This window comes from Amphiprion ocellaris, chromosome 6 (assembly GCF_022539595.1).
Source record: "Amphiprion ocellaris isolate individual 3 ecotype Okinawa chromosome 6, ASM2253959v1, whole genome shotgun sequence".
Lineage (NCBI taxonomy): Eukaryota > Metazoa > Chordata > Actinopteri > Pomacentridae > Amphiprion > Amphiprion ocellaris.
This window is the reverse complement of record NC_072771.1, coordinates 28,938,768-28,952,884: the sequence shown is the minus strand read 5'-3', so window position 1 is coordinate 28,952,884 and position 14,117 is coordinate 28,938,768. Positions and strand designations below refer to the sequence as shown.

At 44.0% G+C, this 14,117-nt stretch overlaps 1 protein-coding gene across 1 annotated transcript; it reads right to left on the bottom strand.

Annotated features, from left to right (window-relative positions):
• Positions 1 to 17: 17 nt before the first annotated feature.
• ndufaf2 (NADH:ubiquinone oxidoreductase complex assembly factor 2) lies at positions 18 to 14,084 on the bottom strand. The gene is made up of 4 exons (XM_023299107.3): positions 13,865 to 14,084; positions 4,001 to 4,090; positions 2,969 to 3,009; positions 18 to 752 (listed from the first exon to the last, which is right to left on the bottom strand). The coding sequence occupies exons 1-4, from the start codon at positions 13,977 to 13,979 to the stop codon at positions 510 to 512; spliced, it is 489 nt and encodes a 162-aa protein (XP_023154875.1). The 5' UTR covers positions 13,980 to 14,084; the 3' UTR covers positions 18 to 509.
• Positions 14,085 to 14,117: the final 33 nt, after the last annotated feature.

Below are 14,117 nucleotides of genomic sequence, written 5' to 3'. Positions count from 1 at the left end.
AACAGAAACATTAACACTTTGTTATACAACTACAATTACATTTTATTACATTTTATAAAATTTCTTACAGTATTTCTAAAACATTTGTGTTGTATTCCATACACCACTGAAACACAACCATTTCTTTATTCACATACCTTTCAGCTGAATGTAGTTATTGTCATCACTTAAAGTCAGCTTCAAGGTGTGATGGATATTGTCTTGCGTATATACAATACACACAGAGAGACAAGGAAAGAAGGAACCCATTTATAATGTAATGCAGTCCAATAAAACTGCCTTGAAATAAACACTTCCTCTGTGAAGACGAGAGACAAGTTGATTAAACTCTGGTTATTTCTGAGGTCATAGTTTATGGGGTTGTTGACCTGGATTGCATTATACTGAAAGGAGATTAAATCTCAACTAAAAGTGAATATCGGTTTCACAAACGCAGTTTTTATTGCAGGGCCTTGCTTCTGGATTGTATTACAGTGTACAGCAGTCTCAGTCTATGTGGGTGTCTCAGTCTATTTCTTGGAAGTGGGCATCCAGGAGCCAGGCTGAAACGTGTTTGCAGTGCTGGTTGGGTCCTCGCTGATTTCCTGCTTGCCGAAGCTGGTGGAAGCTGCATGACCCTTAGCCACAGTCCTTGCAGGAGTTGCCACAAGACCTTCCTCGTACTCCTTAGCCTGTAGAGCCAGATCTTTCTCCTCTACTTCCTTGGCCTTCAGCTTGATCACCTCCCTTTGTGACTCATTCTTCAGCAACTCCTATGAAATGCACAAATACTTATTCAGGGTTTCTGCACTCATCGCCAAATGAAATGTAAGACTTTCAAAGACCGTTATAATAGCGCATGGAATGCAATCTGAGACCTTTTTCACTGTCACAGAATGATGGAAGACCCACAGGGACGGTATGGCCTATAATCATTAAGTAAGTGAATTCATATACTTTTGTCAGTACTTCCCAGCTATATGTAACAACAATTCATAGTACTATAATTAATCAATTTACATGACCTAGACCCAGATAAATGTCAGGGCTTCTGGATGGATTACCTAATTAAAACTTAACAAGCTTCCTACCTATTTCCTACCTACGGTAGCTAGCAGTGATTGCTGAAAGTTTGATGGTACTTAGTGACAATCCATAAGAAAGAGCTGAAGATCACAATCCATTTATTATTTTTTTTAATAAACGTGGGACGTGAACCAATTGTTCACAGCCACATACAAAAAAGGTATCTGTTTATATACTGGATATATAGGGGAACTAAATGCCTATAGATAACTGATATTAAATGTATTCTTGTGATGCTACAGATAGACAGTGGGCATTGAGTGTGGATGATATGGAAAAATCTCTAACAGTCTTTTATAATTACATTGATAGATGTTGACCAAACTTGTTTTAAATTCTATATATTTAACACCAGATGAATCTCATTTGACATAGATGTAACATTTTTAAAAAATCTTTTGAGGCAGCCCTGCTTGTCATTTTTCCAACACTACCCATGATGGCTGCCAAGTTATTTTAAAGCCACAACTACCTCAGCATCACACTGTATAGCAAAATCTGTTATACTTGACAAATCTATTGTCATATTGTCCAACCCCACTCGTCATCATCTGATCTTCCAACACCCTGTGGTGTTGGAAATGTGGAGGTGGCAGTTTCCTGAAGATTTGTGAAAACGGAGTGCGACCACAAGATTACTCGCTGGAACTGACAAACCGTCTTGCAAAACTGAAGCAGTTCTAATTTCCACTCCTTAATCAACTACCTCTGTTGTGTCTTAGAGCATCAGCTGCTCCTGACTCGAAAGTGGAAGAGAAATGAAGTTGAAATGGGGAGCTTCCAGGAACAAATGTGTGTATCTGTCGAGTATGAAGTAGGGCATTCACTAGAAAAACAACAAGCGTGTTCAGTTAACCTATATTGGTCCAATAAACCCTGGTTAATAATGTAGCACTTGGAAGGAATTGGTAAGCTAACATGACAGGAGGCATTCACAAAATAAACAACCATTCCAACTCGTGGAAACAATTACAAACTGAACACTGTCCACTGGTGGAATAGTTACCCACTTGAGCCACTGCTAGTGTCCAGTGATGTTAGCCTCGCCCCGGCGCTAGGAGCCAAAAAAGAAGGGAGGACTGGGCATAATGCTGTTGTGTGCTGGCAAAACTGAAGGACTGGAAAAGAGAGGGGAGAGCCATGGCCAAAAAGCCCTGCTTTGGGGAGGGAGACAAACATACTGAGCTGCTTTTCCAGCCTGTTAATGACAGGATTTAATCCAATCAATTTATGTCGGCTTGGACCAGGAAGAGAGGGAGCGTGACAAGGGGTAGGGTAATGTGCTGGGAGTGAAGCCTTGGCCACATCAACACTGTCCAGCTGTCGATGGCAGCTATTGGGCAGACGCAAGGCAGAAAATTGGAAGAGAATGTTCTGGCAATGGAAGCAGGGGATGGCATTGGCTACTGGCAGGGAGAGAGGACAGAGAGATAGAAAGAGTGCCTGGGTACTGGCCTTCCAAGGGATTTCCTATAGACCCACATTTCACAGGCCAAATAATTTCCAGCATTCTCACATTTAAAGAGCAATAAACCCAGTGAGAGGTACACAGGGGGAAAAACTGCACTCCTTCACCATTCCCATCTTCGAGACTGCCAGAAATAAAACACAAAAAGCCGAGATGCAGGCTTCTGCTGGAAAAAAGAAAGTAAACTAGGACATGGTGTCAGTGAGCCGCTTGTTCAGAGGCTGTTTTTACTCTCAGTCTCGCCATCAATGCACTTGAGCTGCTGTTTATTTTAACACCTGTCCCCCAAAGTTCCTGGATTCAGTTCGAAACTGTAAGATAAAACAAATCAAAGCCTTTCCTTTCCATCTTTGCTTCTTTTCTCTTTTCCCTCCCTTGTAACCAGTCCCCCAGAGTCCAACCATCAGCGCAGCGGGGAAGCTGGGGGAGACGTACCTCAACGGAGGGGGGCTCCTTCCGTCTGCCTCGGATCCAAGCTGCAGGAGGAAGAGAGAGGGGGGAAAAAAGAAGAGTGAGAACACCCACACAAACATACGCTGCACAAACAAAACCTGCAGTCACATTTAAAGGCTGCAGCTATAACATCACTGAGTTTTAAGGCACTACAGTAGCTCAGTGTGACTACTGAGTAGCCGAGCTAGCTGGGGGAATGTATCCAGGCTTTTTTTTTAAGTTTGTTTAGTTTCATTTCACTTAGCAAACTATAGGGAAAACACACACAGCTATACACACGATAAACTCAAAACATTAATACTGCTTTAGTCTAGGCAGAGAAGGGCCATTGAGTGCTGTGTCTCAGCAGAGAAAGTGTGGAACTGCTCTGATCTTTGAATTTGAAAGTACACACTGTCATTCTTCATCAATACCTCTGTCCTTCTTTTTCCTCCTGAGCGGAACTGTGTCTGTCTGTCATCTTTTTTTTTCTTTTTAAGAAGCTCTATTTTGGCTGAGCTGGCTGCACAGCAGAGCAGGTTAAAGGGAGCCAGAAACAGAGAGAGAGAGAGAGAGAGAGAGAGAGATTTTGCAACTCTTCCTCCAGCTAGCACAGGGATTCCGGGCCTCTTTTATCCCTTTCTTATTTGCATCCTGATGAAAATGCATGAGGGATGGGGCGAAGCAGGATGAGAGGTTTAAGGTGGATAAAGCCAGTCTGAGACAGAGGGAACAGTTTGTATCCAGTTGTAAGAAATTTGAAACACTATTTTATGGTACGGTTGTATAACACCAGCAGAAGGCATCTTTGATAAACTCATGAATACACTTTTCCCAACCCCCATCCCATCATGCAGTATGAAAAAAAGAATGGATTAGCCTAGGCCCCAAAAGATGCAGCCACGGATTTGTCATTCCATTTTATTTGTGCAGCACTTTGTGTACTCTGCTGGATAGCTCTTTTGTTAACATTGTCATTTATCCATGTTAGTGATAGTTTAAGTATGTAACAGTGATGCTGCAGTCCAGACTTACCATCCCACTCCATCGGAATGTTGCCTTCCATATATTCATATTCTGTAGGATTGGCTGCCACTACCATCCGCTTGGCACGGACAAGCCTTCCTGGGAAAAAAAAATAAAACAGCAAGAGGAAGCAAGAGTGAGATAGAGATGCTCAACAATGATGCATACAAAATGCGAATGAACACAAACAAACACAAAGAGGTGCAGACACAATGCTCTCTGTCTCCTGCGCACACAGACACAGAGATACAGACAGACGAACAGACACACAAATACACAGAGGGATGACAGTGCTGTGACAGGCCATGGATGATTACCTCGTGGCCCTCGGGCCCTTCTCCTCAGATCTCGCTGAGTGGCTCCAAATCTGGGCTAAGCCTTTATGCAAATCAGCCTCCCTTTAACCCAACCAACCACAGCCCCCCTCACTGACAACCTCTTCCAATCACAGTGCTCTGGCTAACAATGCCCTCCAAAATCAACATCAAGCCGAGCAGGAGACAAAAGAGGTCAGATATCACAGAGAACGGGAGAGGCACGAGCTGCGTGGAATATTAAGTGCTCCTTTCCCTATCTGTATACAGCACGACGCTCGCTAGCAGCAAGGCCACCGCCAATTATTTTGGTCAAATCTGCTGATTAGACAAGTTTGGCTGGCACACAATGACATGGAGACGAAGGCAGGAGGGGGAGCAATGGAGGGAGATACAGACACAATAAGAGAGAATGAGAGAATTAAAAACACCCAGTTGTGTTGGGTCTTTGTGTGGTCCTACAGTGTTGACTAATAACAAGTGCTGTGTTTCCATAGTTTGTCCTCGCAGGTAGCCGGATGTCTATCCATCGCTTCCATCCCACTGAGAAATGATGAGGCACGGAAGGAGGAGGTAGAAGCAAGGAGAGAGAGATGGAGAGAGGGAGAGAGAGTGATGATGCATGGCAAACATGGCTAGAAGGAGAGAAATGGATGGGCAAGGAAAACAACACGCTCCAAAACACAGACAATCTGTCAGGATTCCATCACAGTTTCTCCGCAGCTGACTGGACATGGACAAATGGAGGCAACCACCTCCATGCACACTGCAGACTGATGGCCTTAATGTTTACTTCAGCCATAACAGATAGGTATGGCGCTGGGATGGATAAATGATGGCACTCTGAAAAAGTGGCTAGGTGTGAGCTGTGTAGTCACTTCACTTGTGTCTCTTTAACTAAAATTTATTTGTTGGCTTTTAAACTAATTTCAATAATGAAAAAAGCATTCTTCATGCACGTGCTGTTCTGTAATTATGTCTTACGAGGATGACTCCTTTCCATACTTTATCCAGCCTATATAGTAATCAGGTCAGCTAATTAGGCTAGTATTGCTTTGGTTCTGCTTTGGTTCCCACTAGATTGTCACTATAGGGCCTCACAGGCTCCAGCTCTGCAGCTTTATTTTTGTGATATCCAGGTCTGACAAAACACCGCATTCTCTCGCCTTATCTGCAAAGCTGGCCCAGCAATTTGTGTAAAACACATCATATGATCCTTGCATTTTGTTTACATGCACGCCTTAAAATGTCTTCGGAGAAACGGTTTCCTAGAAAACCCCCGCGGTAGCACAACAAAAATAACTGCCAGCAAACAAAAGGCTGTGTTCTCTAGGCAATACTATCAAATACATTTAACAGGTATGCTAATTATAAACAGATCATATCCATATTTGCATTGGGTGTGGGTGGCAGCAGACTAAAATGGTACAATTATATTACAGTCCCCACAAGCAATGTGCTTAGCTACAGCTAATGCCTAGCTAATAAGCATAAAGAGAGGCACCTACTTCTTCTGTCTCTATCTCTCTCTGCTACGTTGCATCTCCCCCTCTTCTCTCTGTCACACTCCAACATGGCTCTTCTCCTGTCTTGTTGCTTTTGCAGCATGACTAAACCCCTTCCACCATGGCTTTTATCCTTGGATTTGAATAACAAATACAGTATGTACATATATTTATGAAACATGACTGATCCTCCCACCACATACACACTGGAGGGGAGGCTTGTCTGTCTGATTGGGGTGAATTTCACTCTCTTGGTAATCTCAGATCTGGGATGACTATGACAAACACTTCCAGTCCAGGCTATACTGCTTTTACAACAAAAGCACAAAGGAAATACAGAAATTCTCGTAAAAATGGTATTACCTTAACACGAGCTGATAAAAGAATCAGCCATATTAGAATTGAGTTTATTAAGAATGCAGTTATTTCATATAGGCCTACACTTCACATAATGTAGCATAACAGAATTGGTTGGCCTGGCACATTTTTTGCATAATGATTTCTTACCTCGAGGAGCTGCCTGCAACTAACAATTATGTTAATTACAAATTAATCTAAAGATACTTCATTCTTGTAGCTTAGTCTTTGTTATTTTTCAAATCAGCAAGCAACCTAATAGAGCTAAAACACAAAAACCATATGGACAAACAAGCATCCAAGCATCTATAGACCCTTTACCTATTTAACTGATTAACAATTCATTCCTTAAAATGACAAAAAAAAAATGACAAAAGCCTGTTAGAAGTTGTCAGACTCCCATGTAATGTCTTAAAATCTGATTACTCAAATCCACAGTAATATTATGCAAAGATATAAAACCAAAAAACTCAATAAAAGCATGACATTTAAAAGCTGGTACTGGTAAATACTACAGATGTTCAAATCTCAAACCGAAACAGAATACAAATAATGAAAAATGCCTGTCACAAGGATCCAATTCGACGTGTTAAAATTCAAGGCAAATCAGTCAGTTGTACTTATGTGCCTTGAAATCATAAATTTGTGCCAACATTTTACAAAGTTGCTTTCTTTGTGCTTTTAAAATTTGTAAAATCCTAAAGTATTCAGTTTCCAATTATATAAAATGGGTGAAAATTCAATGGAATATTTAATCAGTAAGTGTTTTGTGTTTTCATCAATCACGGTCTGCTTAATTTTTCTGATGATCAACTACAGTCTCAGTGTTAACTTCATATGGTCTTCACTTTAGGATTCCTGACACACACAGTCATCGAGCTAAGATATCTTTCTGATTCACAGTTCAGATGCTCCTTCTTCCCCACCTTGAGAGAGAGAGAGAGAGAGGGAGCGAGAGAGAGAGAGAGAGAGAGAGAGAGAGAGAGAGAGAGAGAGAGGGAGCGAGAGAGAGAGAGAGAGAGAGAGAGAGAGAGAGAGAGAGAGAGAGAGAGAAGTATGAAGGGTGTTAGGAGCTCTCGATCTCAGCGGGCCCCCTTGTGACAGGTCTGCCTTCTCATCACTCACTAGGGGAAACCTACTTACCAGACACACACACATGCACACACACACACACACACACACACACACACACACAACTGGCTAGAGAGCAGGCAGATTAACCTGAGGGACAGGAGCGAGGACGCTGCCTCTTACCGTGAAGGACAAACGCAGCACTGCATTGGAGAGGGGGAGGGGCCAGAGGCAGGAGGAATGAATTCCCACTGCATAAATATTCATGAGCCATCTCACCTGTCTGAGCGCGACTCATCTGTGAGCCCTAGCTGTGGAACCCGGGGGGAGGGGAGAGGAAAGGAAAGGAAGGAAGGGAGGAGACAGCGAAGCAGGATGGGTGAGGGGTTGCTGTGGCAGCCGCACTTCAAATCCTTCCCATTCGTTAAAATAAGACATGATGCGCTCCGAGGGCTGCTCTTTGAACCCTGAACACACCCCGCTAAACTCCATCACCTGCTTCAGCACACACACTCACGCGCACACAAAACCCCCAGCTTCACACATCAGCTCCCAGGTGAGTACTGCTGAGGGCGACCTGAGAGGTTTTTCACCTCTACAATGTCATTCCTGGCAACTTGCGCTGTCTCTTTCGCCATGTGCTTTTCTCCTGCGCTGTGTTTGTCATTACAGATGCAGGTGTCAGTGGAACACACTTCCATCAACACCATCCGGGGTAAGGAGAGTCCTTAAAATTCAGACAGAATGAGCTCTGTACATGTGACCCCAACCGGTGAACCACATCTCATGCTCCGAACCATGATGTCTAGCCTAAGACACAGCATGCTCGCTCATCTCTGAACAGATTGCGATGTAGACAAAAGCAGCAGCATGTCATTCAGCAGCACTCCGTCTCAAGAGAGAGAGCAGCTTTCTCAGCCTTCATGATTGTGCTAGGTGAAGCAGCGAGTTTTAGGCCCTGGCACAGTGGTGGAACAAAAAAGCCGTCCAGAAACAGCCGTCAGCCTGGATTGAGTCTAGTTTATTCCTCTCTAGCTGAGCTGTGTGCTGGAGAAGGATGGGGGGAGACCAATACGTTTATCGTAACGGACAGCTTTATGAAGATGGAGTGATCCGATAAGCATCAGCGATACAAGGGCAACCAAGTACCGGTGTGGACACCCTCTCCCCCTCTCTGTCTCCCTCCTTCCAATCTCTTTGCCTGGAAAAAAAAATGGAGGGGATGTGTGAGGCCTGTAACCATGGTTACCCATTAGCCCAGAGCCTAGTGATGCGGGATGAGGTTTATAAGAAAAAGGCCAGTCGTTGTTTTGCATCAGTGCTGGAGAGAGGAGAAGCTTAGGTGTAAAGTAGGCCTGCTGCTGCTGCTGCTGCTGCTGCTGCTGTTCGGTTTGATTCAGCCCTCATTCTGTTTGTCCCTGTTGCTGTCAATCCCACTGAGGTTTGAGCGACTCACGGCAGAACAGAGGAGAATAATTCATATAGAAGTAATAACATGCTGAAGAGAATACTTTGATTTCCCCTGTGTGTTACTTTTAACTAAATGCAGGCGTACTTAAGGGTGGAGGAGATACTTTAGCCCACTCTGCCTAAGACTACCCATCCTTTTCAAGTCTCCTCCCTGCCCAGTGGGTTAGAGAAAAGGGGCCGTGTTGAGCCAGGAAGTCAGCATCCTTTGTGAGGCTGCCGAGCGGTGTGGACCCCCTTCCTTCCTCAGCAGCTCCTTTGAGGCCCTCGCGTGTGATGTCCATACACCGAGCTGTCCACCCTATTCTATTCACCTCCATCACTCCCATCCAACCCCCTTCTTTTTCCCTCCACTGCACCTTAAGTCCCCCACCGCACTCTCTCTCTCCATTAACCTATCTCCACCTTCTCTCTCCTCCTCTATCTGTCTGCCTGTTCCACCCACTCATTTCACCCTCTTTCTGTCAGAAACCTTCCTTTCATTTTTACTCTCTCCATTCCCCCCCACTCCATAATTTCACCCCATATGTCAGCATCCCCTTTGTTCTTTGTCACTCACTTTCTGTACCCCACCATCTTCTCCACCCTCCCCGAGTCTCCCTCAGCCTTATCTTTTCTCCCTTACTCCTTGCCTTATTTCTCTCTGCCTGTCTGCTTTATTAAAATATTCTGAATTGAATAAGCAGCGGCAGGCTCCAGGAGATGTCTGCTTGTGTGTCGGCCTGTCTGTCAGTCTTTCTGGTTGCGTTTCTGACCAACAAAGAGCCCCGAGGTGTCAGAACCTCTCACTGGCTATCTGACCAAACAGAGACATGAGCGTGTTGGACGTGAATCGCATCTTGGCCAACTCGAAAAATTGATTTGATTAATTTGCTGTCTTCCTTCTGTTGGCATCATCTCCTCTGCACTGTAGTTCATCACACAACAAATCAGTCTGCAGGATCTAGAAGCAATAAATTTCATATTCAGGCTGAATGTATATGGATACGGGTGTAGACTTGTACTTGGTGTAGATATGCAGTGTTTAATGGAACTGCAAAATGCTTAAACCACAGATATTGGATCTAGGCACATTTGAAATGCTCCGCCATTGAAAATGAATGTGCCCATCTCTCATTTTCAGCATCTATCTTTTCAAATGCCTTTTTAATGAAGTAGTTAAGCCACTCCATGATGTACCACCAGATACACATACAAATACACAGTTGGCAACCAATACACGGCAAGATGAGCTAAATCCTATAATGATTAAACAACCTTCATTTAAGCCCCATGCATTGCAAAGCTGCTGATCAATTAGCATGATTTACTGTAGCGGACCTGGACATAACTGCTCTATGGTAAACACTGACTTGGTGTCCTACTGTAGGATAGACCTTCCTTCATCACACCCTGGGGATGACTTGTGGCAAAATAAACAGCCATTTGGACCCTCGTCGCTCTCCGCTGTGACTCTTTCTGTGGAAATATGCGGCTTGAATCAACGCTCTGATGACACACAGCCATCTGTTGTTGTGTTAAGTGTGTTAGGGCATGAAGTGGAGAGAAAACACACAATTGCAGATTTTTTTCTTCGTTTTTAAATACAAACGAGACACAAATACCCGCGTGCACACACTGAGTGTGTAGTTGCATTGCCATACAAACACATGTACACAATCACAGATGAACACACTAATGCAAAAGCACACACACTTCCTCCCTCGATCCCTAGAGTCGCCCAACCTGAAATAGCAGAACTGAGGCCTTTTCAGTTTTTCACTTCATAGAACAGAGCCGGGGAATCAAATAAATAATAGACAAAAAGAGAGGGATAGTGATAGGACGACAAGTCAATGCGTCTTTTCTCTGCAACAGCGTGGCGCACCTCTGAAGAACCTCTGAATCTCTTCCATTCTCCACACAGTGGAGAGGACCAATAGATTAAAACTGCATGGCACACACTGCTAAAATGAATAGCGCTAAAAATACATCCTTTTCACTGAGACATGAAAGGAAACTGCCTTTCCCCTGTCCGGTATTGAGCAGCCATTGATTCCAAGACAAAGGCTACACCTCCTCAAAGAGGTAAGAAAAATAGCAATCATACAGGCAATTATTTTCAAATGTGCCTGCAGCGGCCGATAATGTCAGCGCGCCTCTCTTCCTAAATAAAGGGAGGGAAGGCAGGCGTCAAAGCTGCAGGCCCACTGCTGAAGACGAATGAGCCCATCCACAGAATGCTTCGCTTTCATCTGGGCAGCATGACATGGCACCCCATGCAGCGTGAGGCAGAGCTGGGCCTCGGGGACAGACGCACACAGAAAGAGAGAAGAATATATATTCTCTATTCAGCTCTATGGAGACAACACCAAGGCAAAGACCTTCTAAGACCAGTGGCCAGATTGCCAGTGGCTCTCTTGTAGCCCTGCCACAGACAACAATCACTGGGCCTCCACTATGCCTATAGCATAGTTCTCTCTATGAGGCAGGCGCAGCACACGGCAGGCCTTCAAAGCTGGACCTTTAGTAAAGACAGAGATTCTCCCTCTCTCAAGGCATGTGCTTCAGACCCAGCCTTTTCATTTTGATGAGGAGCAGCATTTAAGCAGAGGGGGTTAGAAAGCTCTCTGCTGGGCCTAGCCCTCCCCACTGCAGAAATACTCCACTGTTTTGAATAAGAATCTTCACTGGAATTACTTCAAAGGAGGGAAATCCAGAGGCATCAATAAAGGGGAGGAGCAAGGGAAGGAAGGACTATGTGAATGCAAATAAAAAGGGCAACCTAAGGAGAGAAGTTGGTGAAATCAGATAAAGACGGATCCATAGAAAACAAAAAGTTGTTTCCTTTTTTGCCTTTTCTGTCTCGCCAACCATTAACATCCTAATATGTTGCCTACTCCTGGCTGTCAGAATTGCTTACGCCCCAGTTTTTCGAAGTTAACAGATTGAGAGAGGTAGAAAATGGAAGCAGCAAAGCATGGATAAAGGTAGAGAGGGATGGACTGAGCACTAGGGATGGACAAATGAATAGAAGAAGTAGGCAGAGAGGCAGAGAGAGAGCTCCCTTACCTACTTCAACCACTACTTATGTGCTGCAGTGGAAAGCCCTGCGGTCCATGCCTTAAGGCCGTGAGCCCACGCTTGGACTATCAGTTTAAGATCAAAAAGAGCTCGCTTTAACAAGACATATGGACTGAATAATGCATCTACTTTATTTCCACAAGGCTGGATGGGCTGAGTGGCAGAAAAATGTGTGGGGCATATATTTTTGTATGTTTATTACGAATGCATATATGAGTCTGTGTATGTGCCGGTCTTGCAATCATGACAGTGTTTGTTCCTAACCAGCTTTTCTACAAGCCAGCTAGCGTCTCTACAGTGTCAGTCATTGTGATGGGACAGTGAATACGGTAGCCTGTAGCGTGCTAGAAAATGGGCTTCTGTGATGTCTCATTTGAATAGTCTGACAGCCAGCGGTGGAGGAGCAGCCTTGTAATGAATTATAAATACGGGGTGGGTGCAAGTTTACCCACAAACTGCTGAGAAAAGGTGAAGCACAAAGTCAAGTTCAGTCAGAGAGAAAGCTGGCTTGCAACCTGCCAGAGGTCGGTCCCTCCTCAGCCAAACAAAAACAACAACAAGAAACAAACAAAACCGCTTGGTTTCGCCCGCTGAGGAAAGTACCGCTGACTGTTTTCTATGTCTGACATCCATTTATTCTATGCTAGTGGAAGATAAACTTTATCTAGCCTGCATTATATGGTACCAAGAGAGGGAGACAAACACAAGTATGTGTAGGTGGGATAAGATAACTAAATTCCTGCTGTCGAATCAATGGACACATTCTTTGGGAACCCAGTGAACTTTGCTCAGGAACAATAATTCTGGAAAAAAAAACCTTTGTTATTAATAAGCCAAATGTCTGTGGCTGTTAACCAGCAGTATCATGTCTGAAGCAGGCACAGGTCTTGCTCTTTGACCTGTGTTCCCTGACCCGTGGCCCATAGTCTGTGTAGGATCCTTGCTGATCATGATTTAAGGTGGTAAAGCAAGGTGGAAAGTGAGATTTATAGCCTAGATTGAGTTAAATTCCGAGAGACAAAACTTGTGCACCTTGAATGCATCGCTGTATTTCCAACAAAAAGAAGACAATGTATAGGTATGAGACATTATCAGTGTATTTTTCTTGCTGTTTTGTAAAAGTGACAGTTAGTTATACCAGCATCTCCTCCATGTACAACTCCTCACAAAAAAAAACAGGAAAAAAAACAGGGTGCTCAAATTTAAAAGGGCCTCAAAAACTAGATCTAGACTGCCAACAACCCTCCTTTCACCTTGCTGAAGTGAGTCATCATCATGGTCTACACCTTGCCATGTTCCTGTCCTCGACATGCTTTCATTTGCCGTTAGAAAGACATGACAACTGGAGAGGGACTCACAGTAAGCCTGGCTATTGAGTGTTCGAGGCCAACAACCCAACCACGTCCTTGGCCTTCGAAGTCAGAGACAGTGTGAAGGACACCATTGGCATCCCACCATGGATTAGCCTGACACAGTTCTACTGCTTGGCTTGAGCAGTACCTACTGTAGCACTGCCATGTCTCAGTAGGGATATATGACCTCCTTATAAATCCTCATCACAGACAAGTAATCGTTTCATCTGCAACGGTGAAGGACTCATCTTTTCTCTTTGAATGTCAGGAACAGTGGAGCTGTCACTCTGCCTCCCAAAACAACTTAAATGCAGTTGGCAGTGACTTGCATTAAACACAGACAAAGAAAGCTGATTTAAAAAGTCCAGAATGGCATGTTGTTATTGAGACTGATGCTCCATCTAGTGGCAATTTTGTAATACTACAAGGGGAAAGGTGAAGTCATAGCCATAGTAGCATGTTGTAATAACAGTGTAGTGGCACATTGATGCAAAATACAGAATAAACAGCATGTATAGACAAGAATTCTGAACCCGAGAGCATTCAAAGCAGTTACATGCACGTTAAGGAGCAGTTTAGTTTATAGCAGTGAATACAACCACAGCCTTCAGACATATTGTAGGGGTTACAGTAAGGAATATATGTTTTATTAGCCGCCTTTTGAAATTATCTCCACTTATCTGCATTTGTGGGGATTGTTAACGAAATTACGACTGGCTAATGTGAGCACAAGTCTTAATTTACCTGTCCAGGACTTCTGCTCTGGGATGAAGTAATATTTATTCCCCAGATGGTCTGTCCCGACGTGCTCTCGTACTACTCCAAAAGTACGCCGTAGAAGGCCAGTAAACCTGCTCATCTTCACAAGACAACACAAAGGTTCTGGAGAATATTATTCGTCCCCTCTCAGCTGTCTCTCCGTCCTCTGAGTCAGTTGTTTATGCAAGTGTTAGTGGGCCTGGAAGAGAATCAACAAACTGTTTTGTGATTGGACGCT

What these genes read in the sequence shown, in the direction of transcription:
- ndufaf2 (XM_023299107.3), bottom strand. Translation starts at nt 13,979, where the DNA reads ATGAGCAGGTTTACTGGCCTTCTACGGCGTACTTTTGGAGTAGTACGA. An exon ending in AGAGCAGAAGTCCTGGACAG is followed by an intron (nt 4,091 to 13,864) that starts GTAAATTAAGAC and finishes TTTTTTTCCCAG; the next exon opens with GAAGGCTTGTCCGTGCCAAG. An exon ending in AGGAGCCCCCCTCCGTTGAG is followed by an intron (nt 753 to 2,968) that starts GTACGTCTCCCC and finishes TGCATTTCATAG; the next exon opens with GAGTTGCTGAAGAATGAGTC.